This window comes from Camelus bactrianus, chromosome 13, assembly GCF_048773025.1.
Source record: "Camelus bactrianus isolate YW-2024 breed Bactrian camel chromosome 13, ASM4877302v1, whole genome shotgun sequence".
NCBI classification, from domain to species: Eukaryota; Metazoa; Chordata; class Mammalia; order Artiodactyla; family Camelidae; genus Camelus; species Camelus bactrianus.
In genome coordinates, this window is record NC_133551.1 from 66,885,139 (window position 1) to 66,912,912 (window position 27,774).

At 50.1% G+C, this 27,774-nt stretch overlaps 1 protein-coding gene across 1 annotated transcript; it reads left to right on the top strand.

Moving 5' to 3' along the window:
- The first annotated feature begins 1,368 nt into the window (after positions 1–1,368).
- TAS1R2 (taste 1 receptor member 2) lies at positions 1,369–24,990 on the top strand. The gene is made up of 6 exons (XM_010957456.3): positions 1,369–4,795; positions 6,619–6,919; positions 9,327–10,100; positions 14,422–14,631; positions 22,922–23,045; positions 23,515–24,990. The coding sequence occupies exons 1-6, from the start codon at positions 4,620–4,622 to the stop codon at positions 24,441–24,443; spliced, it is 2,514 nt and encodes an 837-aa protein (XP_010955758.2). The 5' UTR covers positions 1,369–4,619; the 3' UTR covers positions 24,444–24,990.
- The last annotated feature ends 2,784 nt before the right edge of the window (positions 24,991–27,774 follow it).

Here is a 27,774-nt window from a genome sequence, read left to right on the forward strand (position 1 = left end):
ATTTTGCAGATGAGGAAACTGGGGTGCAGAAAGGTGAAGGGACTTGCCAAGGGTGTGGTATCACCAGGACTTAAACCCATGTCTGGTTCCAAAACCCGTTCTCTCTCCTCCGTCCAGATGTCCACATGTGGCTGGCAGAGACCTGCTCAGCTGGCCAGGTGACCTGGCGAGGAGTGACCATGACCAGTTAGCTTGAGCCCAGAATCCATGGGTCCACCCCCCCGGGGCCAGCTGACTGGGAGAGGAAGACACACGTGTCCTGGCCTGTCTGCACCAGCAGACAATATAAAGGGACGGTCCGTCGGTTAGGGCGGTTGGCACGGAGGCTCTCAGGGGTGTGGGGAGGGGGAGGGAGAGACTCGAACCTTGGCAGAGCCCCCATGCCCTGGCTCACCCAGGGGTTGCTGCTGATTTGTGGCAAAAGGGACAAAGGGCAGCACCCAGAGTGTCCTGGCTGGAGCTCACGGAAAAGAGGGGTATTAACTGCATTTTGCAGCCGGAGGATATTATTAAGGCCGTGTTAATGTCTGAACCAATGGAGTGACTTGCTCAAGGTCACACTGAGGCAGCCACAGAGTTGGCTGATTACTGGCCGAGTGCCTTACCAGGTAGCTACTGCCTGTCTTCTGTGGAAGGACCAGAGGAGGTCAGAGGTAGAATGACGAGCCCAAGTTCACACGGCTGGTTAGTGGGAGGGCTCGGTTTGAACCCAGGGAGCCACGGCCCATGCTCCCTGCCACCTGCTCCATCTGGTCCCCGACTCCCAGCTGTGCCTCTGCCCTTGTCCTTCTACCCTGTCCTCCCCTGGCCCAGTGCCTCTGACTCCACTGAATGAGGGTAGGGGTGGCTCTAAGTCATCACTCACGCTGTTCTTTCTGCTCTCCCTTGTCCCCCAGACTCGGGACTGGTGGCTCCCGAGGACCCAGTGCCCACCTGGGTGCCCCAGGCCTCTTTGCATGGTCACCACAGTAAGTCCCCGTGTCCACAGTGGCCCAAGGAGCCTCTTCATTTCCCTGCTGTGGCCGGGGGCCCCGCCGCAGGTCTGGGCTTAGAGCGTGAACCATTTGACTGGGGCCGGATGTCCCTGCCACCGCCATCCTGTGGGCTGTCAGTCGGGCGTGCCTGCTAAGGAAATGAGGGGCCACCTGTGCTCTGGTCACCAGGCAGACCTGGAGCTCCTGATGGGGGGGCGGGGGCGGGCAGAGGAAGCGGCAGGGTGCAGACCCACCCTCCTCACAGAGTCCTGTCTTCATTTTCATTAATGTGCTTACCCACGCGTTCGTCATCACCCTGCATGTTCGGTCTAGAGGCCAGGTAGCACACGGTTAAGAGCCCCATTACTGGAACGCAGGCTGGGTGCAGGCTGGGTGCAGGCGTCAGTTGCCCCATCTATGCGGTAGGTAAGTCTGCAGAGCGCTGCAGACCGTCCCAGCTCGGACACACCCGCCACGCTGTGGGTGCCCCTAGTGCCCCTGGCATCTTCCCGCATGTGCTGCCCTCACAAGGGCCCCGATTTCTGTCTCCAGACTGCAAGCCACATTGCTCGTGTGTCCAGGCTGTGTCCCTTGTACCGCACCCAGCCCTCCCCCGTGGCGGGCTCGGCCAGTGCCCTCTGAGTTAGTGGCTTTCTCAGCCCCTCTTACTCTCCACCATCACACCCAGAGGCTCCGGTTGACTTAGAGGCTCGCTCTCTCTTCTGCCCCCTTACCCACAAGCTTTGCTAAATAACCTGGCTTGGCTGGGAGCCTCCAGAACATTCTAGAACATTCTAGGGCCTCCCAGCAACTGGCATCTTTATTCTCCCTCTTCAGAACTGACACAGAGTTGTTGTCCCCAGTACCTGGCCCTGAGGTGGAATCTGCACTAGGGGAGGGCAGCACCAACCCCTGTCCCCATGACAGCCATAGTGGTGACGGTTCCTGCCGGCGGGACACACCAAAATCAGATGGTACAGGGTTGAGACTTTGGCAGCCTGGGTCTGCTTCCAGCATCACCACCTATTAGATGTGTGACTTCAGGCAAGTTGCTTAACTGCTCAGTGTCAGTTTCCTCATTTTAAAAATGGGAGTAAAAGTGACTGCTTTGCAGGGTAGTTGTGAAGATTCAGTGATACAGTGCATAGGAAGTGCCTGGCATATGATACGCCGAAGAAAAGGAGCAAGTTAGTTGTTATCCCCAGGACTCCCTAAGTGTCTGGCCAGGCAGGTGACTGCGGTCTTGGGGGCCCCCAGAATGCCACCAGGGACCCAGTTCCAAGGAGGCTAGTGTAGCTGTAGTTTGGGGCCCGTGATGCAGGAGAGAGCAGGGCAGAAAGGATGGGTGAGCTGGGGCCGGGCAGGGGGAGGCCTCGAATGCCAAGGCGAGGAGCTCAGTGGTGATCCTGCAGGCAGTGCAGAGTCCCAGGAGAGGTTGGAGCCAAGGGGTGGGAGACTCAGAGCTGTGCTTTGGAGATTTAAACTGTCAACATTTGGGGGACAGAGAGGCCCAGACCAGAAGTGATGAAGGTCTGAGCTTGGGGTGTGGCAAAAGGGGGAGGGGTCTGGAGAGAACCTGTAAGACAGACGGTGAATCAGCACTGGGGCTTTTGATTAGCTGACCCGGAGGGTGGATAAGGGCAGTCCAGAGAAGACCTCCCTCCCCCCCAACCCCACTGTACAGATGAGGAAACTGAAGCCAGGAGCGGGAAAGCCAGCCCTAGAACCTATACCTCCAGATACCCCCTGCAGGACTCTTCCCTTCATTCTATGGACTGGGTCTCCTCCTCACCCCACTGGTTCACATAGGCCCAGAGAGGGCCGGGGCCAGGCCCCAAATCACACAGCAAATCCCGTGTCTTTCCACAGCACCATGAGGCCTCTCCCTGGTGGTTTTAAGTGTCTGTGGGTTGACACCACCCCAGGGGAGGTCAGGGCCAGGGAGGGGGTGCTCCCTCTGGAGTTGCTAAAGACAGCCAGCATCTTTCAGGGTAACTTCAAGAAGCTCTGGGTTCTGTCAGCTGGGCACAGAGCCCGGGGTGCCCCCTGTGGCAGGTCATTTCATTACAAGAAGGAACAATCTCACACTCTGGCAAATTCACCTTTCTCCAGGTGGTTCACACATGCCATTCTATTAATACCTACATCGATCCCATGAGGCCAGAATTCCTATTTCAGTAGGAAACAGAGGCTCAGAGAAGTTAAGAAGCCTGCCCAGGCTCACACAGCAAACAGAGCTGATGTCCAGTCCAGGTCGGCCAGAGTCATGCTCCCTCAGGGATCCTCAAGTGTAGACCCACGCATCAGCAAGAACCAGTCAACGATGTAAGTCTGTTACGGGGGGCCCGGAGACGACGCAGACAGGAGGGTCACTGCAGCTCAGAGCAGAACCTGATTGTGTGAACTGGGGCCAGGGAAGGGTTCTTGGAGGAGGTGAGGCTCAAACTGGCTCTTGAAGGAGGAGCAGGGCTTGGCAGGGGTGGGGCAAGGGGAGAGCACTGGATTTCCAATCCCCTTTGTGGCCCTTAGAGCCTCCTCCTCCCACAACCCTGGACCCCAGGAGCAGCGGACAGGCCTGTGACAAACCCCTCTGGGTGGGGCATTGTATAGTAGGCCCCTCCGTCTCCCTCTAGAACACACATTTGAGGGGCTGGAAAGGACCAAAACAGCATTCTGTGGACAAGGGTCTCTGATACAAGCAGGTCCCTAATTTGCCAGAGCTGTCTCCCTCCATCCCACTACTTGGGAATTGTCACCTTTAATGTTAAGAATTTTCAGCTTAACTTTCTTCCATCATCCCTGACCCTGGATGCTGGATCCAAGGGGGGACACCCAGAGGTGGCCCCCTCTACAGAGCTGACTGACGGATCGTTGGGCTGACAGATGGCACCTGTCAGAGGGAGAGAGGCCCTCTTCCCTCCTCCCTCCTCCCAGTCTCTTTGCTGCTGTTCTGCTATTTTTATCAAAAGCAATGACCTCGCGATGTTATGTGGCCTGGAGGTTAAGAACAGAGCCCTGAAACCTGGCCGTGTGATTTGAATCCCAGCTCTGCTGATTGTGCAACAGACGGTGAATTTCTGAACTTCTCTGTGCCTCAGTTTGCTCATCGGTGAAATGGGGTTAGTAAACGTCCCCGTTGTTGTGAGCACTGAACGAGATGGTGAATGACAAGCACTCAGCATGATTCCCGGTTCTTATCGTCAATGGCTGCGGTTTTGGAACATCTATGTTGGGCCAGGTGCTGTGACACATCATCCCATGCCAGGCCCAGCTTGGTCAGGCTCTGAAGTGTGGGCTCCGTTTGCCAACCGAGTCTGTCTCCTGATGGGACCATGTACTCCCAAATGTTTGAAACATCAAGAGGATGAGACCTGACCTCATCCGAGTGGCAGAAGTCGTGGGTGTGGCCAAGTGACCAGGACATGCTCTACCTCCAAATGGGGTTCGTCTAGGCCATCCAGGCTCCTAATTCCAGCCTCTTCTCCTTCCCCCAGAGCCCTCAGACCTCTCTCCCAGGTCCCAGGTGCTTTTCTGCCCCAAGGACAGCGGCAGGACCAGTATGTAAATGTCTGTGCAAATCCCTGGTGTCAGGTTGCCAGCTCTCTGGGGAGGCAGAGCCAGCTCTGAGACCCCCACTTCCCAGCAATGGGACCCCAGGGCAGGGCGGTCTGCTCCCTGCTCTTCCTGCTACGGGCCCTGGCTAACTCGGACTCGGACTTTTACCTGCCTGGGGATTACCTCCTGGGGGGCCTTTTCACCCTCCATGCCAACATGAAGGGCATCGTCCACCTCGACTACCTGCAGGTGCCCAAGTGCAAGGAGTGAGTCTCAGAGTGAGGCTGGAAGTGGCAGCGGAGGGCGCGGGCGTGGGGGTGAGGTGGGAGCTGGCTGAACCCGGACCTGTGGTCCTGGGGAGGCCAGGCAAGGACCAAGGAGTCAGAATGCTTCTCATTCAGTGCCAAACCCCCATCCTGGATGCACCCTGCTGGTTCCCAGGGAGACCCCACATAATGTACATTATCAGATTCTTTGGCGATTGTGTTCTGAAACTCTGAGACTTGGTTGTCCCGATGCCTTGTCTCCTAGTAAAGAATTACAGGAGTTTTGAGTTTAGAGGGGTCTTTATTTGAGGGGGAGGTAGGTAATTAGGTTTGTTTGTTTGTTTGTTTATTAATGGAAGTACTGGGGATTGAACCCATGACCTCATGCATGCCAAGCACACGCTCTACCACTGAGCTATACCCTCTCCACTAGAGGAATCTTAAAGACCATAGAAACCACCCTCATGCCCTCTGGCAGCTGTGGGACCCCCAGTGAGTCCATGCCAATGCCCAGGTGTTCCACCTTCCGGAGGCGGAATGCGATTTTTCTAACGCAGGTTCTCGGACTGGAAGGAAGGTTTGCATTTTCCCAGGGCTGTGGTTGGGTGGGCGGGGGTGTTTCTAGGGCTGGAGGAGTTTCTTCTGCCCACCCTCACCCCTTCTGTGAACCCCTTGGGGTGGCAGCATCACTCCGAGATTGAGTGGGCCACCATTGTGCGAGCGTGGAGGCTGGGACACTGGAGCTGGCCTGGGATTATAAAATAGTTACCTTGTGCAAAGAGGATGAGGAGGCACTCTGAGAGAGAGGGAGAAAGGAAGGAGAGTGCCAAGATGACTAAATCTGACTATAAGAAACACATCATTTGTAGGATGTTGGGGAAGATGGTACGCTGGCTTGAGAATGGTGAGGGTGAGGGTGCCAGTGATGGTACTAAGCATGATGTTGGCTACTGATGCTTGTGATGATGGTGGGAAGTCCAATGAAGTGATGGTGGTGATAGAAGTGATGGCGGTGATGTTGATAATACTGACAATAGTAATACAGGTGATAATGAAAATGGTGATGCTGGTGGTGGTGATGGTGATGGTGACAGTAGTGGTGGTGGTGGTGGTGGTGATCTTGGTGATGGTGGTGATGATCTTGGTGATGTGGTGGTGGTGATGGTTATGATGGTGATGGTGGTGGTGATGGTGATAGTAGTGGTGGTGGTGGTGGTGGTGGTGGTTATGATGGTGATGGTGGTGGTGGTGGTGATCTTGGTGATGTGGTGGTGGTGATGGTTATGATGGTGATGGTGGTGGTGATGGTGATAGTAGTGGTGGTGGTGGTGGTGGTGATCTTGATGATGGTGGTGATGGAGGTGGTGGTGATGATGATGGTAGGGGTATTGATAATGGTGGTCACAGATACGAGGTGACCGTGATGGCAGTGGCGATGATACTGGAAACAGGAATAGTAGGTGAGGATGGTCACCGTGGTGATACGGGTGATGGAGGCTGTGGTGGTGGTGGTGGTCACACTGGTGGACACTGGTAGAGTGGTGGCAGAGGTCATAGGGGTGGCAGTACTCATAGCAGTGGTAGTGACTGATGGTGGCCACCGAGCTCATAGCGTCAGAGGTGGTCACAGGGACAATGAGGATCTTAGAGAGATGAAATAGTAAGAACGACGTGGTGAAAATGCCAGAATCTTCCACAGTGGTTCTTTCTCGGGGGATGCTGTGGTTTTCCTATTGGAGGCAGGCGGGACAGGTCGGCTCCGGCCTCCCCTCCCCTCCTCGCTCTGATCTGTTGCCCACTCCACCCTGTTGTGGCCGCTCCAGGTATGAGATGAAGATTCTGGGCTACAACCTCATGCAGGCCATGCGCTTCGCAGTGGAGGAGATCAACAGGGCCAGCAGCCTGCTGCCCGGCGTGCAGCTGGGCTACGAGATGGTGGATATCTGCTACGTATCCAACAACGTCCAGCCCGTGCTCTACTTCCTGTCCCAGGACGACTACTTCCTGCCCATCCAGGAGGACTACACCCACTACAAGCCCCGCGTGGTGGCCGTCATTGGACCTGACAACTCTGATGCCGCCATAGCTGTGGCCTACTTCCTCTCTCTCTTCCTCCTTCCACAGGTGAGACCCCTGGGCCCTGGGGAAAGGGCCTGGGGCAGAGGGCAGCTGAGTGATGGTCCAGAGGGCTCACCTCCCCCTACCCATCCTGGGGGCGGGTAGATGGGGGAGCAGAAGCAACATCAGGACTTCCACCCCAATCCTGGGAAGGCAGCCAGCCTACTGGTTAAAAGCTCAGGCTTTGGAGGCAGGCAGACCTGGGTGTGCATCTTGGCTCTGAGTCTTGACAACTGTGAGACTCTGAGCCTTGACCACTGTGAGACTCTGAGCCAATCTTAACTCTCCTGAGCCTCAGTTTTCCCACCTCCAAAGTGGGGTGAGAAGGGTTCCATCCTTGGACTGTCTGATGATTAAAGCGTTCAACAATGAGAGTTTCTAGTGCCCAGTAGGTAGTCAATAATGTTACTGTTGTTACGTTAAGCATCTCGCATGAGAATGAAAACCTGGAAAGTGCTCATTGTTACGCTGTAGGGTTGCCTAGCACAGGGTCTGCTGCACAGTAGGTCCTCAAAAATATGCTGTAGTATTACGACTGCTATTATAACTATTTTCATTACGATCGCGTGATCTAAAGGGAGTAGTTTGGAACTGGCAGAAAATCTCTTGTCATCAACAGCAGCTAACCCAAGGCTTGGCACACAGTGGGTAGTTACAGATGCTGTAATTTTTGCTGTTGTTTTTATATCAGGTGCCACAGATCTGACTTGTAGTATGCTCGATAAATGTTAATATTCTTATGTGAAGCATCTAGTCCAGGACTGAACTCATTCCGTCATTCGTTTAACAAATACTTGTTGAGCACCAACTGTGCCTGCTACTGGTGTAGGCGCTGGGGATACAGCTGGGGAAATACACAGAAATCTGCCCTCCTAGAGCTTATCAACTAGTGGGGAGAGACAGACGATACGTGCAAATAAATATGAGGTATAAGATGATAGAAACTGAGAAGTGCAATGGATAAAAGGAAAAGTCAAGCAGGCTAAGGGAGATGGGGCACATCGGGGGGCAGGTGGCGTGGACACAGGGACGATGGATCTCCATCTTGAGGGAGGTGAAGGGGGAGGGAGCTCTACGGGCATCTGGGAGAAGAGCACCCAGGAAGAGAGGTCAGGAAATGCAGAGGCTGGGAGATGCCTGGTGTGTTTGTGGAACTGGGTGAGCAGAACTGGGACTAGTGGGAGAGCGGGAGGTGGTGGAGTCAGAGCAGCAAGGGCTGGAGCCAGTGATGGAGCCTCTTAGGGACCAGGGAAGGACTCTAGCTTTTCTTGAGTGACATTAGGAGCTGTTGGAGGGTTTTGAGCAGAGGAGTAATGTGACTGGTGTGCACGTGTGTGTGTATGAGAGAGAGCGAGAGAGCAGGGTCACCCTGGAGGCCACGTTAAGTGTAGACTGTAGTGGGGAGGGAGGAGACGGGTGATGTGGGGAGATGGTAGGCATGTGATGGACACACTTTGAAGGTAGATCCAGTGGGATCTGCTGATGGATTGAATGTGGCATGTTTGGGAGATTCGAACCAAGGAGGACTCTACAGTTTTTGGCCTGAGTAACTGGAAAGATGGATTCACTATTAACAGAGTTGGGGAAGGTTGTGGGTGAAGCAGGTTCAGGGCAGACAGGAGTTCAATTCTGGCTATGTTAAGTTTGAGATGTCTCAGGTAGGCAGCCGCAAATAGGAGTCTGAAATTTAGCAGAGAGGCCAGGCCAGGACTATGGGGAGCGGTTAGCATGGAAGTGGTATTTAAAGCCGGGAGCCCGGATGAGATCACTAAGGGAGGGGGAGCAGATGGAGAAGAAACAAGGACTGAAGGCTGAGGGTCCTGCGAGGTCAAGAGATCATAGAGAAGAGAAGGAAGCAGTAAAGGAGGCGGAGCAACTGATGGGCTGGAAAGAAAACCAAGAGTGTGACATCCCAGAGGCTGAGGGAGGACGTGTGACTGATTGGATGATGGTGGTGAGGAGGAGGAATGCTTGATGCTCAGGGACACACAGTAGGTGCTCAATAAATGTAACTAGATCATGGGAATGATCATGATGGAAACCACTTAGCCCAGGGCATGGCACACAGTAGGTGCTTGATAAATGTTCCTACAAGGATAATCATGATACTGATGTAAAGCACCTGACCTAGGGCCGGGCACGTGATAGATTCTTACAAATGTTATTACAATGATGACCATGATAATGGTGGAGTAAACCAATTAGTTCAGGGTTCGGCACATAGTAGGTTCTCACTAAATGTCACTGCAATGATGACCATGATGACAGTGGAGTAAACTACCTCACCCTGGGCGTGGCTGGCACTATGGGCTCCCCAAATACCACCAGAATGATGACAGCGGGTGGAGATTTCCTGGGACGGGGAGGCCCAGTGAAGCCCTCACTAATGCCAGCGACCCCTCCCCTCTGGCAGATCACCTACAGCGCCATCAGCAACGAGCTGGGTGACAAGCTGCGTTTCCCTGCGCTCCTGCGCACGGTAACCCGCGTGGATCACCACATCGAGGCCATGGTGCAGCTGATGGTGCACTTCCGCTGGAACTGGATCATCGTGCTGGGGAGCGGCGACGACTATGGCCGTGACAACAGCCAGCTGCTCCACCAGCGCCTGGCCCACCTTGACATCTGCATCGCTTTCCAGGAGACACTGCCCACGCCGCAGCCCAACCAGACGGTGACACAGTCGGAGCGCGAGAGCCTGGAGGCCATCGTGGGCAAGCTGCGGCAGAGCACCGCGCGAGTTGTGGTCCTGTTCTCGCCGGAACTGGCCCTGTACAACTTCTTCCAAGAGGTGCTGCGCCAGAACTTAACGGACACCGTGTGGATCGCTTCCGAGTCCTGGGCCATCGACCCAGTCCTGCACAGCCTCACAGAGCTGCAGCGCACGGGCACCTTCCTGGGCATCACCACCGCGAACGTGCACATCCCAGGCTTCAGCGAGTTCCGGGTGCGCAGCTCCCAGGCCAGGGGGCCCGCACCCAACAGGACCACCCCGGGAGCCACCTGCAATCAGGAGTGTGACACCTGTCTGAACGCCACCAAGTCTTTCAACAACATCCTCAGGCTCTCAGGGGAGCGCGTGGTTTACAGCGTGTACTCCGCAGTCTACGCCGTGGCCCACGCGCTGCACAGCCTGCTGGGCTGCAATCAGACCAGCTGCCGCAAGGAGGTGGTCTACCCTTGGCGGGTGAGGCTCCGCCCGCGGAAAGTGAGGGCCCCATGGAGCAGGCGCAGAGTCCATGGTTGCCATGGAGCCCGCAGGACGCCAGCTGCTCTGCTCTAGCCTCCCCTTCCCTTGGTGGGTTCTGTGCAAACAGGTGGGAGAGGCCATTGGGACACGCCCTACCTCCAGACACACAGGAGTCCTTCGTGGTAACAAAACAAAATTTCTTTTTAAAAAAAATTAATTTAATCATCGCCATTCACGATAGTACGTCCTTGGAGATTTGGGTGAAATTCCCTAGAAAGAAGTCCCGCAGGCATTGGGAGCCCCAGTTCCCCCTGCAGCCTCTTTAGGGTGGAATCCTTGGAGACAGGCTTGTGTATTTCCATCAGCTCTGAGGTTCATGGAGGATCTTCTCAGCATCCCAGTTCTGCATCACCTCGAGTTTAAATCTGTGTTTTCCTGGTTTATTCACACACACCCTGCCATAAAGCCTTCGGAAGGTGTGGAAGGTTTTACTGAAGATCTGGAGGAGCAGAGGGGATGGACATCAGAGATGTACACTTTATGTCCGACTGCTGTCGGACAGCTCAGCTTAAACAGTTCTTTGGCTTTTTCATAGATCAGAGCGAGCTGTCCACTCTACTGCTCAGCCACCCCCTTGACCCTCATCTATCTCCTGTCTTTATCTTCCCTTTCCTCCCTTTTTCTGGATACCCTCCCCTGTCACCAAATACCTGTTCACTTCCTTAGCAGAGAAATTGAGTTCACTCTTTAACCCCACCCATTTATTTATTTGTACCCCTTCCACCTCACAATCTCAGAGCCTAACCTAGAGACCATCAGTGTTTATCTTTAAAAAAAAAAACTTCGTTATTCTTTAAAAGGATAACTGAGGCCAGTTGGTAAAATACTGTATTTTACTCTATATCCTGCTACATTAATCATACACAGAATTATCACGGGTGCTTTTCTGTTTTACGAGCACCTACTAGGCATCAAGTGCCCAGTATATATCACTTATATATACATCACAGATATATATGCCCAGTATATATATCATGGCTGTCCTCTGAGGTTGATGATCTACAGACGGGGAGCTGAGGGACAGTTAAATCAAAGTGACTTTCCGGTGATTGCTTAGTGGTAAGTGGCAGACAGTGGCTTTGACCCAGGTCTGGCTCATTTCACTGTGGTTTTCCCACTTCACCGTCCAGTTGCTCCGCCAGCCATGACTGGCAGTAGGTGTCATGCAGCACTGTCGAAGTCTTTCCTTCTCTAATAGTGGAGACCAAGAGCACTGAGCATAGCAACCAGGATATCCAGTCCCATTGCCTGAGCACCCACTATGTGCCAGGCCCTGATCGGTCTCTGCGGAGTACAGCAGGAAGTCAGGGTTGTAGTGATGCATGGGGAGGACAGGGGCCTCACTGGGTGGGAGAGGGGCAGGGAAGGCAGGATTTAAGTAGAGGGGAGAGCAGGCATTGGACACTGCAGGAGGGGCGTGGGAGGTGGGAGGAGGTGACATGGTCATGTGGCCAGTGTGGCCAAAGAGTTGAGGGCAAGGGGATACGGCAAGGGCAAGTGACATCGGAGGACACCCAGCACCAGATGAAGGGGCTTTGGCTGGGACATACGAATAGCCCACGGAGAGTTTCAAGCTGAGCACTAAGATGATGTTTTTGAGACAATCCAGAGGTGAAAGGCTGATAGAGACAAGAGGCAGGGAACTCAGTGCATCCTATGCTGGTTTCCCCCCAGGTCTCCACTGGCATAAACAGTGTCATCGTGTGGATTAAGAAATGATACCTTTTGTGCAGACAAGTTTGACAATGATGGCTGTTGCTCCAGGTGGACACAGCCAGGCAGGGGCATGGCTGGATAAGCTGGGTGGGCTGGGCTCCTGCTGTCCCTCCCTATTGCCCTAAGTGGACCCACTTGTGCAGGGCACAACCTGCACAACTGTACGTGGCGTCCTTACACCTCTCCCCTCCCATGGCTAGGTTATGCCATGCCACCCTGTTTATTTTTGCCATGACACTTAATCCCAAATTGTTGTTCCTATGTTTATTTACTTTCTTGTTTGTGGGCTGGTCCCTACCCCACCCCTCAAATGTAAGCCCAAGAGACCTTTCAGTCCTATTCAGTGCTGTATCCCAAGCTGCTGCAACTGAGTCTGGCTGAGGGCTGACTCTCAGTGAATATTTGTTGAATGGATGGGTGAGTGAGTATTAACTATGTGCCCAGAACTGCACTGACTCCTTTACATGAATAACCATTTATTCCCAGTTACCCCATGAACACAGTTCCTCTGTTCCTCTGTGGTTGCTCTTCCAGATGAAATAGAGATTCAAAGAGGTGATAGGCACCGAGCTAGGGAGTAGCCAGATGGTGAGGAAGTATGGCAGGGGCAGAGGGGATGGAGGGGACAGTGCCCTTAGGAGAAGCAAAGCAAGGGAGAGGCCCTGGGGATGATGCAGAGACTTGGAGATGGAGGCTGGGAGGATGTGCTGCCATGGTGATGGCAGGGGTGGGGTGGTCCAGCCAGGGGAGGCTTGGTAAATCCAGGATGGCAAGTAGGAGGGAGCTTTGGCCGTCCAAGGGGAAATTTCCAGCAGGTTACTGAGGGTCAGAGTACTGAAGTCTTTTCAGAATCTTCAGGTTCAATACCTTTATTTTACAAGTGGGTGGATGGGGCCCTTGGGGCCCTAAGAGGGACCATCATCCAGGCAAGACCACAGCCTGGTTCATTTGCTACCGGCTCGCTCTCTTCGCTCGCTTTCCCTGTACCCTTCTCTCTGCCTCTGTCCACCCCACAAGCATCTCAGATATGGCCCATCTACCTGTCTGTTGGGAGGCAGACGGTGACGAACTGAGCAGAGCTTTGGAATCAGGCAGACCTGGGTTTGAGTCCCAGTTCTGCCACTGCTAGCTGTGCAAACTTGGGCAAGTCATTTAACATCTCTGAGCCTCAGTTTTCTCATCTATTAAATATAAGGAATAATACATACGCTGCTGAGTTACTGCGAGGATGAACAATAATGTACGCACATCACCTGGTGCAGAGAAGCGAAGAGTCCTCCTCCTCTTCCTCATTTGTTTCCAACACCTGTGTGGGCCTTAGGAGAGAGTGTGCGGCTTGGGCCAGAGCCACTGTTGGGGGTCGGGGTGGGGCTAGGGGAGGAGGCAGAAACGAGACTTAGACCTAAAAGGAGAGCCAGGAGAGGCTCAGGCCGCTGCTGGTAATAGTCCAGGCTCTGCCCATGTGGGAGAATTGCAGGGACAGTGCTTTCTGACTCCATACCTTGGACCCCTGGAATCTCAGGTTGCTCAGCCCAGCTTGGCCAGATCACTGCAAGGGTGTGAGACAGACACCAGCACCAGCTCCCCAGGGGCCTCTGCCATCTTCATTCCCGTCCTCAGGCTGACCACTGGGGTAGAGCCTCTCTTCTCTCAGCTCCCAGGCCCTTTGTTCTCAGACCCAGCAACCTGTGCAAATTCCAAAAAGACTTTCAGAGCCAAGATCTCACTCTCTCGGCAAGGCAGAGGGAAGGCTAGGGAACAAGTCCCTTGTCTGTCTGTCTGTCAGTTCCTGAGGTGAGTTGAGCTCTTGGCCCCCAAGGTGTCACCCAATGGATTCTCCCATTGATGGAGGGGAAAATCTAGGAGCCAGAATGATGGGATATGTAAGCTGGAAGCCCTTTTGGGATCAGCCCAGAGATGTTCAGTGACTAGCTCAAAGTCACACAGCAAATTGAGGACAGAGCTAGGACTGGAATTCAGGCCAAAGGATACCCAATCCACAGCATGTTCTAGTTCATACCAGCTTCTGCATAGTGAGAATGATGGGGGAATGGGGTGGGGAGAGACTGAAAAGAGAATTGGCTCCAAAATGTGGGGCAGCAGGCAGGCCGTGGGGGCCAGAGGAGACCCTTGCATGTGGGAAAGGCAGTGGACTCTGGACCTCAGGTATTGACTCCCAGAGGGATGGCCGAAGTGACTTCCAGGAAAAAGGGATAATATTGACAATTCAGTAGAATTCACTCATCTACTTCTTCAGAACCCAGGAGATCAGATTTTTGTTGCTCCCACTTTGCAGAAGAGGAATCTGGGGTTTATAGAGGTGAAGTGACAGATCCAAGGCGTCATGGCAGGTGGTAGAGCCGATGCTAAACCCAGGTGTATCTGACTCTCAACCCCTGCCTCCAAATGGCCACATTTCCAAAGTTTTATTGGCCCCATTTTACAGATGTGGAAATCGAGGCCCATGGGCTGGTAGCATTTCTCCCAGGTCTGGCCCAACCTCAGATACCAGCTCCATTTCCCTTCCCTCTGGCCCCTCTAGCTACTTCAGGAGGTCTGGAAGGTCAACTTCAGCCTTCTGGGCCACCAAATCGTCTTCAACCAGCAAGGGGACCTGTCCATGCAGCTGGATGTCATCCAGTGGCAGTGGGACCTGAGCCAGAACCCTTTCAAGAGCATCGCCTCCTACGACCCATCGCAGTGGAAGCTGAAGGACATTGGTGACATCTCCTGGCACACCCCCAACAACACGGTCAGCAGAGGGGGTGGCAGTGGGCAGGGCCTGGGGGCTGGGCATCAGGGTGCACTCAGGGGTACAGGGGTCCTTTTACCTGGGGTTCATTATTGGTAGCTAGAAGGGTATCTACTTGTGGATGTATTGTCTGGGGTCCTGACCTTCCTCCGTGATGGAGAACTGTCCAAGTTCAGGGCTTTCTGGCTTCTCAGGACCCAGGATCTCAGGACATGCGTGTGTTAAAGGCTTCAACTCTCGTGCCCACGCTACGATGCCCACCCGACTCTTGTATGACCCCATCTTAACCAATTACATCTGGAATGATCCTACTTCCAAATAAGATACTACTCATCTCCCTATTTTATGGGTTAGAACTTGGAAGGCACAGAGTGGTTGCGTGACCTGCCCAAGGCCACACAGCTTGATTGTGTCTCTCTACACAGCACTCAGGTGACACTCTTTCAATGAATACTCACATTTTGGGGACGATAGCTCTGCCTTCCACCGTGTCTGACATCTTTCAGTCTAACGTGCCTTTATTTCACCCTTTTTTCATAATAAGCTGTCAGAATGCTTGGCGTGAAGAAGATAGAGACCCAGCCCTGTGGGGTGAGGGAGCGGATCTAGAAGCTTCTCAAAGAGCCTTCATCACTCTCCCCAACCCCACTCGACCTCTGTTCCAGGGGCATTTGGTGCTTTTACTTCTTGAGCTTTCCAGGATTTTTTCCCCCAAAACTTTAAATTGAAGTATAGTTGATTTACAACGTCATGTTACTTTTAGGTGTACAGCAAAAGAGATTGCTATATATATATATTCATTTTCAGATTCTTTTCCATTGTAGGTTATTACAAGATATTAAATATAGTTTCCTGTGCTCCAGAGTAGGTCCTTCTTGGGGGATTTTTATGGCATCTATTGGGCTGGTGTCTTTATCAATGTGCGTGAGCTGCCATCACCAAGAATCACCACCTGGGGGACTTAACCAACAGAAATGTATTGTCTCAGAGTTCTGGAGGCTAGAAGTTCAAGATCAAGGTGTTGGACGGTTGGTTCCTTCTCAGGGCCGTGAAGGAAACTCTGTTCCAGGCCTCGCTCCTGGCTGCTGGTGGTCTGGCGGTCATTGTTGGTTTCCCTTGACTCCTGCTGCATCACCTGACCTCTGCCTTCATATTCATGTGGCGTTCTCCCTGTGGGCGTGTCTGTCTTCCAATCTCCCTCTTTTATAAAGACATCAGTCATACTGGAGTCAGGGGGCCCACACCACTCTGGTATGACCCCCTCTTCACGAATTACATCCTCAACGATCCTATTTTCAAATAAGATCGTATTTTAGGTCCCGGAGTTAGCACTTCAACACTGGAATTTTGAGGGGACACAAGTCAACACATCACAATGTCTTAGCCTGGGTTTCCCCCAGAAAGCAGAGCCTGAGATGAGGGCCTCTGTGCAGATAGTTCATTCCAGAGAGTAGAATGAACTTAACCTTGCAACAAGGGAGGGAATGTTAATGATCTGAAGTCTTTTTTTAATGTAGGCATTTACAGTTATACACTTCCGTCTAAAGACTGCTTTCATTGTATCTCATATGTTTTATTATTTTAAAAAAGTATCTTTAATTATGGTTAAAAAACATAAACTTTACCATCTTTATTTTTTCTCAATTTTTTCATTGTGGTAAAATACACATAACATAAAATTTATCATCTTAACCATTTTGTTGTTTTGTTTTGGGGGGAAGGTAATTAGGTTTATTTATTTACTTATTTATTTTAATGGAGGTACTGGGGATTGAACTCAGGACCTCATGCATGCTAAGCATGTGCTCTGCCACTGAGCTACATCCTCCCCACCCCATCTTGAACATTTTTAAGCGTACAGTAGAGTTCAGTGGCTATATATTTACACTGTTGTAAACAGCCACCACCATCATCCATCTCTAGAAATCTTTTCGCCTTGCAAAATTGAGACTCTCTACCCATTAAACAATAACTCCTCATTCATTGCTCTCCCCCGGCCCCTGGAAACCACCACTCTACTTTCTGTCTCTGAATCTGACTATTCTGCATACCTCGTATAAGTGGAAGTATTTGTCTTTTTGTTACTGGCTTATTTCACTTGGCATAATGTCCTCAAGGTTCATCTGTGTTGCAACGTATATGTCAGAATTTCCTTCTTTTTCAGGGCTGAATAATATCTCATTGTGTGTATGGATCCTGTTTTGCTTATCCATTCATCCATAAATGGCCACTTGGGTTGCTTCCACATTTTAGCTATTGTGAAATTAATGCTGCTGTGAACACAAGTAAACAAATGTCCCTTCAAGACTCTGCTTTTAATTTTTTTGATTATATAACCAGAAATATAATTGCTGGATCATATGTTAATGCTATTTTTAATTTTTTGAAGAACAGCCATGTTTTCCACAGTAGCTGTACCATTTTACATTCTGAACAGTGCACAAAAATTCACTGTTCCAGTTCCTCTACATCTTCACCAACACTTATTTTCTGTGTTTCATTAGCAGCCATCCTAATGGGTGTGCAGTGGTCTCTCATCGTGGTTTGGATTTGTGCTTTCCTAATGATTATGGATATTGGGCACCTTCTCATGTGCTTTTTGACTTTTTGGAGCTCTTCTTTGGAGAAATGTTTATTCAGGTCCATTTTTTTTCATTTTTGAATTGGGTTGGTTTTTTGATTGTTGCTGAGTTTTAGGAGTTCCCTATATATCTGGATATTAATCCTTTATCATATGTGTTATTTGCAAATATTTTCTCCCACTCTGTAGGTCTTTTTACTCGGTTGATGGTGTCTTTTGATGCATAAATTTGAAAATTTTAATTAAGTCCAATTTGTCTATTTTGGGGGCTATATTCCCTGTGTCGTATAATATATACTTCTTTTATACTTAATAGTTTATACCTCTTAATCTCCTACCCCTATGTTGCCCCTCCTCCCTTCCCGCTCCCTGCTGGTAACCTTTAGTTTCTCCTCTATATCTGTGAGTCTGTTTCTCTTTGGTTATATTCACTAGTTTGTTGTATTTTTTTAGATTTTACATATAAATAATATCCTATAATATTTTTCTTTCTTTGTCCGACTTACTTCACTTAGCATAATATCCTCCAAGTCCATCCAAGTTGTTGAAAATGATAAAATTTCATTTTTTTTTTGGCTGAGGATCATGTGTTTTTTTTCCCTTCATTTTGTTAATGTGTGTATTACATTGATTTTTATATGTTGAACTATCCTTGTATTCCAGGAATAAATCCCATGTGGTCATGGTGTATAATCCTTTTAATATGCTGCTGAATTCAGTTTACTAATATTTTGTTGAGAATTTTTGCATCAGTGTTCATAAGGGATATTGTCGGTAATTTTCCTGTAGTTTCTTTGACTGGTTTTTGTATTAAATTGATGCTGACCTCGTAGAATTAATTAGAAGGTGTTCTTTCTTCAGTTTTTTTTTTTTTTTTTTAAGAGTTTGAGAAGGATTGGTGTTAGTTCTTCTTTAAATATTTGGTACAATTTACTGGTGAAGTCGTCAGGTCCAGAGCTTTTCTATATCAGGAGATCTTTTTGATTACTGAGTCAGTCTCCTTACTAGATATAAGTCTAATTCAGATCTTCTATTTCTTCATGATTTAGTATTGGTAGATTTTGTGTTTCTAGGAATTTGTTTCATCAAGTTTTTCCAATTTATTGGTGTATGATTGCTCATAGTACTCTCTTGTAATTCTTATTTTTGTAAAATCAGTAGCTATTGTCCCTCCTTTCATTTCTGATTTTAGTAATTCGAATCTCCTCTCTTTTTTTCTTAACCAGTCTAGCTAGTGGTTTGTCAATTTTGCTGGTCTTTTAAAAGAACCAACTTTTGGTTTAATTGATTTTCTCTGTTATTTCTCTATTCTCTATTTTGTTTTCTCTCTGCTTTAATCTTTATTACTTCCTTCCTTCTGCTAGTTTTGGGTTTAGTTTGTTCTTTTTATAGTTCCTTAGGTTGTAACGTCATTATTGATTTGAGATCTTGCTTGTTTTTAGTGTAAGTGTATATAGCTTTAAATCCCCCCTCAGTACTGCTATGCTGTAGCCCATGTTTTGGTATGTTGTGTTTTCGTTTGTATTCATCTTTAAGTATTTTCTAATGCCCCCCTTATGATTTCTTTGATCAATTGGTTGTTTAAGAGCATTGTCTAATTTCCACAAATTTGTAAATTTTCCAGTTTTCATTCTGTGATTGATTTTTAACTTCATCCTTTTGTGGTCAAAGAAGGTAGTGTGATATCTATCTTTTAAAATCTATCCAGACTTAATTTATGGTCTAATATATGGTCTGTCCTGGAAAATGTTCCATGTGCACTTGAGAAGATGTGTATTCTGTTCTTGTTGGGTAGAGTGTTCTGTATATGTCTATTAGGTTTAGTTGGTTTATTGTGTTGTTTGAGAATTCTGCTTACTCACTTATGTTCTGTCTTATTGTTCTATCCATTATGGAGAGTAGGGTATGGAAGTCTTCAACTATTACTGCGGAACATTACATGTTGAACTGTCTTTTCTCCCTTTCATTCTGATGGTCTTTGCTCCATGTATTTTGGGGCTCTCTTGTTGGGTGCATATATTTAATTGTTAAGTACATATTTATAATTGCTATATCTTCTTGATGTATTGACCCTTTTACTGTCATAAATGTTCTTCTTTTTCCCTAGTAACCATTTTTTGGGTATTTCCCCCATCTGGCTTCCTTTGAAATTTTATCTTTGTCTTTTTTTTTTTTTTTTTTTTAGTTTGAATGTTATATACCTAGTTGTAACTTTTTAAAAAGTATTTATCCTGCTTGGTGTTTGCTGAACCTCCTGGATCTGTGATTTGGAGTTTGTCGTTAATAATTAGAAAATTCTCAGCTTATTCCTTCAAATATTTCTTCTCTTTCTTGCTCTCTTCTCCTTTGGGTATTCTTATTATGTATATGTTATATATATTTGCAGTTGTCTTATAGTTCTTGGATATTCTGTTCTGCTTCTTTTTTTTCCATTCTCTTTTCTCTTTGCTTTTCAGCTTGGGATGTTTCTATTGACATTATCTACAGGCTCACCAGGTCTTTCCTCAGCCATGTCCAGTCTACTGATGAGCCCATCAAAGGCATTCTTCACTTTTGTTACCGTGGGTTTTTTAAAAATGTGTTGCATTTCCTTTTGATTCTTTCTTAGGCTTTTCATATATCTGCTTATATTACCCATGTGTTCCTGCATTTGTCCGCTTTTTCAATTAGAGCTCTTAGCATATTAATCACAATCATTTTAAATTTCCAGTCTGATAATTCCAAAATCTCTACCATATATATCTGAGTCTCATTCTGATGCTGGTTTTCTCTCTTTAGAATATTTTTTTTCATTAACATGTCTTGTAATTTTTTGTTGAAAATCACAAATGATGTAGTGATTAAAATCAGTGGAAGTCCTCCTTTTCATACATTTAAATATGAGGTTTTATGTTTATCTGGGTAGGAGTTAGGCTATGTTTAATATTTGCTGTAGCTGTGGTGTCAGAGGCTAAAATTTCCTCTAATGTCCCCTGCCTCTGCCCCTTTTTGATCTTCCCTGCTGGCTTTGGGTTTCCCTAGAGACTCCTTTGTAAATGGAATCTGAGCCTTGCAGATCTTATGGTTGTAATTCCCTGTTATTATACAGGAGTCTGAATGATGCGGTGGTAAGATGTGGGAGGAAGGGAGGCATTCTAAAATGATCTAGAGTGACGAGGTTTTATTCTTTCAGTGAGCCTATGCCCTGGGCTGTGTCTCTCTCAAGTGCCTCTCAGCTCTCCCCACCTTAGATGTGACAGGAAAGCTAGTGGGGGGGCTGAAGCTGGGTACTTCCCTTCCCCTATGTCAGTTAGGCTCTGGTAACACAGTTTCCCTTGAGGGCAGGCCTTTGTTAAGAAGAGCAGAATGCTCTGGGTGTATTTCAGATAGGTTACTTTTTCCTTTCCCCTTGCTGAAGAGCCATATATATTTTTCTTCTCTTCTTTGTCTACATGGCTGGAAATATTATCCATAGGCTTATAACCTCTAATTTTATATCTTCAGACTGGACTTCTCCCCTCAACTTTAATTCAGATATTCACTTACCTACTCAAACTCGCTCCCTAGAGGTCTTCCCATCCCAGTAAAGGGCATCATCATCTTTCTGTTGTTTTACCAAAAGCACTGGCATTATCCTCTACTCCTTTCTTTCTCATCCAATCCAGCAGTAAACCTTGTCCACCCTGCCTCCAAAACACACCTAGAATCTGGCCACTTCTCACCTCTTCCACGACTATTTCTTTAGTCAGAACCACCATCGTTTCTCAGCTGGGCTATTACAATAGCATCCCTGGTCTCTTGCTCTGCCTTTACCTCTCACATTCTATACTCAACACAGAAGACGGGGCAATCCTGTTAAAGTGAAGTCAGAACCTGTCACTCCTCTGCTTGGGATCCTCCAGTAGCTTCTCATTTCACTCACAGTAAAAGCCATAGTATTTTGACTCCGTCTCTTTGAACAGATCTGCCATTCTTCTTCTTGTTCATCTTGCTTGAGCCGCACTGGCTTTGCTGCTTCTCAGCTGTGCCAAGCCTCCCCACCACAAGGCCTTTGCACATGCTGTTCCCTCTGCATGAACAGATATCTCCATGACCTGCTCCCTTCCAGCCTTTATGTCTTTGCTCCAGTGTCACCTGCTGGGGGAGGACTTCCTTGCCCTCTCACCCCATTTGAAATTGCAATCAATTCTTCTATCATTTTCCATCTCCCTTGCATGGCTTTATTTTCCTTCACGGTATTTATCACCATTTGTCGTATCACATTTTTATGTGTGTGTTGTCTCTCTTCCCCATGAAAATATTCATCCCATAAGAACAGAGACTTTGCCTCATTTGGTTCATGGCTATAGATCCAGTGCCTGGCATTGGTATGCACTCAGTACCTTTTTGAGTGAGTGAACAAGTGAATATCAGGTTGAGACTCCATGGGTAAGAGGTTGGATTAATTTGGTTCCTTAGGTGTTAGGGGTTAGTGAAGAGATGAGTTTGGAAGGAGGGGGGAGGATACATGGCAAAAGGGCGGTGGGGTGTAGGTCTGGTTATGGTGTGTGTGTTGTGTGTGTTTGTGTGTACATACCTACACATGTATGTGGTCCCATGGGAGGCAGAAAGACCACAGAGGGCCTGGAAAGGCTGGCAAGGATCAACTGATGGAGGGTCCCTGAGGGTCTTCCATGAAGTTTCAGGGAGGAGAACGAGACGCCTGGAAACATCATGTGACGACCACGTGCAAGAGAGACTACAGGGATGGACCAGGAAGGCAGGTGACCTCTGAGAGGCAAGAAGAGAAGGGCTCTGGGGCCGAGGAGCCCTGCTGTGGCTCTTCTTGTCTGGCCTTTGGTCCTTGATATGTGTACTCTTGTAACACCCTCCTAAATTGGTTATCAGAATGATCTTTATACAAGCCGAATCAATCAGACCACTCCCCACTCAAGAGCCATGGCTGCCTCCCACTGCCCCTACATTTTCAGTGTCAGAGTTGAACCTTCTGAATGCCTTCCACCCTCTCCGTGGGTGTCCTGACTCCAGCCAAGCCCAGATGCAGCCTCTTCCCAAACATGCCATCCCCCTCCTCATCTCCACCTCATTGCTCTTACTGTTTCATCTATTTGTAATTCATTCATTCATTTAATAAACAATCATTGGAGGCTTCCTCTGTGCTGGGCACTCTTCTAGGTTCTAGAAATATAGCGGTAAAAACAAAAGACATAGCCACTGCCCACCTGCTTTTTTCACCTGAAAACTCCTGCCCCTCTATAAAGGCTGTGCCAATTAGGATTCTTGGTGGCAAGTGACAGAAAGTGATGTCAGCAAAAAGTTGATTTATCCTCTGACATCATTGAAAACTCTAGAAGTCAACTGCAAGGCTTCAGGCAAGGCTGGATCCAGGGTCTCACTCTCCATCTCCCAGAACCTTCCTGAGGCAGTTCTCCCCACTGGAGACCAGAGGGCTGAGAGTCACATTCTAGCCATTCAGCAACCTCAGAAAGTCCTCTTCTCAACGGCTGGATGGTGGTACCCAAACAAGGTGGATTAGGTCTTTGGCAGGCAAAACTAAGATGGTCCCTACAAGGATCCAGTTCTAATGGAAATCCCAGTACTGCTCCAACCTCCCAGACAGGGGCCAGGTTTCCCTCCCTTGAGCAACCTGATGGGGAAAGAAAGACAGAATAGGGAGGCCCCCAGAGTTTGGGAAAGAGGACTCAGGGTCTCTTGCCCTCCTCCCTCCAGATCCCTGTGTCCAGGTGTTCCAAGAGCTGCCAGCCTGGGCAAAAGAAGAAGCCAGTGGGCCTTCACCCCTGCTGCTTCGAGTGCATTGACTGCCTCCCTGGCAGCTTCCTCAACCAAACTGCAGGTATGATTTATAGGCCCACACACTTGCCCTGCCCCTGCCCTGCTCTGCCCTGGTGGGGGGTGGTCTCTGAGGCCCTTCACCTTTGGCAGGGTCTCTAGGGTCTGCCCTAGAGGACATAAGTGTCCAAAGGCAGGGACCATGTCTCTCCCACCAAAAAGCGAGGTCTCAGAAGAAAGGAATTACAGTTATTAGGCTCTGAGTCAAGGAGCCCTTGGTTCCAATCCAGCCTCTGTAACTTCCTGGCTTTGTGAATTTACCTGGCTGAGCCTCAGTTTCCTCATCTGTGAAATGGGGTTGCTGTGAGGAGTTGATGAGGCAGTGGGTGTGAGGGACTCAGTGAGCGCTGGCAATGACCGCAGTGGTCACCCTTGGCTCTTTCTACTGCCGGGGCCTGGCCCACTGCAGGCGTGGATGATGTGGGTGCAGGGAAGGTGGCTTCAGCCTGATTGATTGCTGTGGGCTCTTGCAGATGAATTTGAGTGCCAGCCCTGCCCAAAGTACGAGTGGTCGCACAGGAATGACACCTCCTGCTTCAAGCGGAAGCTGATCTTCCTTGAATGGAACGAAGCACCCACCATCATTGTGGCCATGCTGGCTGCCCTGGGCTTCCTCAGCACACTGGCCATCTCGGTCATCTTTTGGAGGCACTTTCAGACGCCCATGGTTCGCTCGGCCGGGGGGCCCATGTGCTTCCTGATGCTGACGCCGCTGCTGTTGTCGTACATGGTGAGCCCCGTGTACGTGGGGCCGCCCACGGTCTCCACGTGCTTCTGCCGCCAGGCCTTCTTCACACTCTGCTTCACTGTCTGCATCTCCTGCATCACCGTGCGCTCCTTCCAGATCGTCTGTGTCTTCAAGATGGCCAGCCGCCTCCCGCGTGCCTACAGCTACTGGGTCCGCTACCAAGGGCCCTACGTCTTTGTGGCGTCCATCACGGTGCTCAAGTTGGTCATCGTCGGGGGAAGCCTACTGACCACGACCACTACCCTCACCCACCTCAATGACCCTGTTGACCCCAAGGTCATGATCCTGTCCTGCAACCCCAACTACCACCAGATACTGCTGACCAACACCAGCCTGGACCTGCTCCTCTCCGTGCTGGGCTTCGGCTTTGCCTATGTGGGCAAGGAGCTGCCCACCAACTACAACGAGGCCAAGTTCATCACCTTGTGCATGACCTTCTACTTCATCTCCTCTGTCTCCCTCTGCACCTTCATGTCCGTCTATGATGGGGTGCTGGTCACCATCATGGACTTCTTGGTCACTGTGCTCAACCTCCTGGGCATCAGCCTGGGCTACTTTGGCCCCAAGTGCTACATGATCCTCTTCTACCCGGAGCGCAACACACAAGCCTATTTCAACAGCGTGATTCAGGGCTACACCATGGGGAAGGACTAGCACTCCCGTTGTCTGCCCACTGGGATGAGGACCTCAGTGTTGGGAGATGAAGGCCAGGGAGTCTTGCTTGCTCAACTCCAGATCGATGCAGGGAAGCCACTCTTGACTCTTACCCCTTTGTCCTGGTCTCTGATTTGACGTCCCTCTGAGGTTCTTGGCATCCTGGTCATCTTTACCCACCTAGTGATGGATGCCTATTTCCATTTTGTTCCTTTCCATCGAGCTTTTTAGCTTGCCAGGCACTGTCACCCCATTCTAGAAAAGACCACCCAAAGTGACCTGTTGGTCTCCAAGGACGAGTCTGGTTTAGCAGCCTACAGCTGCCATCTGGCAGTCACCATGGGTACCTGCAGGTTCCGGCTCCCGGTGAAGGGAAGCCACGCTGGTGGGCTGGGCCGGTGTTGGTGTGGGAAGATGTGAGTTCAAGTAATGCTGCCCGGCCTCATTCACTAGCTGCCCATGTGTCTGTGTCTCCTCCCCCAGATTCTCCCAGAGCACGAACCCCCAGATTCTCTGTCGTCTCTGAGTATGGCTGAGCCCATAAATACTTGTGAATAAAGCTCACTTGGGTGAAATGAATGAGTTTTGTTCTTGTTTTCCAGAAGTCCCCTGAAGAAGATGTGGAATCAGAGACCTCGGTTTCAACCCCAGCATTGCCTCTTCTGAGCTGTGTACCTTGGGGCAATTATTTACATATAGTTCCCCTTCTCTAAAATGGGAGGATCGAAGCATCAGAGCTAATGAGTGCAAAGGACATACAGTAGGTACTTAATAAATGCCAACCATTGCAAATCCACCCGTCCCTGGAACCATCAGGGACAAAATAATGTTGTTTCTTTTTTATACCTCAGTGTCCATGGTATATATTCTAGTCCATGGTACTAGCTTCTGTTGGAAACCAGCCCCCACCCAGCAAATTCTGGGTGTTGTCGTGGGGGTGCTTGTGTCTCACGTGTGCTCCGGACCCACTGTGCCCCTTGGCACTGCCGAGCCTGAAGAGGCCGCGCTGCTGGGTGTGGCTGTGCCCACCCCCGATGGTGGGCTCCAGGGGCAAGGGGCCCTGATTCTCCTGCCCGAGAGTGAGACCTGGCCTCTGACAGCTCACCAGGTCAGTGCAGAGACCTCCAAACTGCTGCCCAGAGAGACCAAGTGATCGGCTCAGGGGCACCCAGCTCAAAGCGGAGAGGGAGCGTCAGAGCCACAGGGCACGCAGGCAGAGACAAGGAGCCCTGAAGACTTGGTTACTGCAGTGACACGGTGGCTTCTTAGAACTCCCCTGGGAGTGATGTAGAGCTTGGCCAGCACCAGCCCTGGCAGGAACAACGTCCCCTGCAGCTGGGACGGCGGGACTGTCTCCTCCTTGTCCTGAAGTTACCTCTCGCATTTCAAGGTGGTGGGTGGTGGGATCTTGGCTTGAATCATCTGGGATTTGGGGCAACGGCCTTCACATTTGGGGACCACTTCTCCATAATGGCGGGGACAATCCCTGTCTCTTCCCGAGCCTTCTTCTGGAGCCTGGCACAGAGCAGGTGCTCCGTGAATACTGACGGACCAGCTACATCCCTGTCAGTTTTCTCTGTCTTCTCTTTCACCACCCGTTCCCCAAACCACTGCGTCAATTCAGTTCATCGTTCATGGCCTTGGGTGCCGGATGCTGACAGGTAGTCACAAAAAATACTTGTCCTTACAATGGAGGAAGACAACATTTATGACCCTCCCTAAGAACTCCATTATTTTATCCATTTATTCCTCACCAAATTCTGTTAGTTGGGGACTGTTAGGGTCATTTTCTTACAGATGGTGAAAAAAGAGACTCAGAGGGGTTATGAGACATCCCCAGCCCCACACAGCTCGCTCTGGGAACCAGGACCCTCTATAAAGTGAGACTCAGACAGCCCTGCCCGCAAAGCTGGTGAGGAGAAACCGCAATCACGTTGTGGGGGATCTCAGTGTTCCCACCAGGGCATGCCTTAGGGAGATGGCTGGTGTGTGCAGTGACCAGGGAAGACTCTGGGGGAAGCTGGCATTTGAAAAGAGCCTTGAAGGACACAGAAGTCTGGGAAGGCAGGACGTTTGAGTGTCGTGGGACGAGTCGGGGTGAAGGGTGGGCAGAAAGCAGAGCAAAGGCAGGTGGAGGGAGGCCCGCGGGAGCAGGTAGTGAGGGTGGCTGGGTTGTGAGTACTGAGCTTGGAAGGATAGCTGAGGCTAGAGGTGGGGGACCCTGACCTAGGTATCTGGACCTTGTCTTCCATGGTGGCTGCTGCCAGCATCCCCTGCACGGGCTGGCTTACCACTGGGGTTGCGGGAGGTGCCGTTCCCAGCTGCCCCATCACCTCTGTGACCAGCCTCCACTTTGCCTCTGTCCTCTTCCCCCAGTCCTGGTGTTGGCCTGGCCTGGTAGGCTAGAGACAGCTGGGAAAAGAGCCCCCAAGGACGGACTGTTGTGTGAACATCCCTGCTCTGTCCCCTCTGCTTTGCTCCCAGGGAAAACCCAGAGCCTGGGCTGAGACTCCGCCCGGCCCTGAGCTTCCGGGGCGGCTCTGCACAGCCTGTTCCTGGATGTGCCTGTGTCCCGTCCCCCTCACCCTCGGGACCAGATTGTCAGAGGCTCAGAGAGTTTTAAGCTCTTAATTCTCTTTTCTTGCATGCTTCTGACGCGTTGGTTTAAACATTTTTTTAAGAGATAATGACCTCATTTTCCTGGTTCCGCCTCCCAGACCGCCATTAGACAGAGAATCCTGGAATCCCAGCGACCTCGGAGGCATCAGCTGCACACCTCTTACAGCCACCCCGAGCTGAGGACTTAATCCTTTCTTGTTCCCCTCCTGTGACAGGAGGCTCACTGAAGACAATGCCACTTATTAGAAAATTCTTCTTAGATTGAATCAGAACCCAGTCTGTGGGATTTCCATCAATGGCCACTAATTTTATCCTTTGGGACCGCAAACTAAGCCTCATTTGTCTTTCTCGTGAAGGTCTTTTATATGTCATAACAAAAAGAATAATTGTCTTTCAAGGAGCACCTACTGTGTGCCAGGTGCTTCATACACATTACCTCTAATCCCCATGATGACCCTGCCTGATGGGTACCAGTGACCCTTGGTGGCCACGTGCTGATGCCTCCCAGCACCCCTCTCCTCCCTCCCCGCCTCCCTCCCTTAGGGGCAGCCCCTGTTCTCCCAAAGGAGATCTGTGTGGTTCTAGGGAAGCTGACTATGTGTCCTGGCTCCAGGGGATGGAGCAGGTGACCCAGGCCAAGCCAATCCACACACACCCTTCCTTTGGCTGCAGTGATTGGCTGGGAGGTGGGCACATGGCTTGGGTTGGTCCA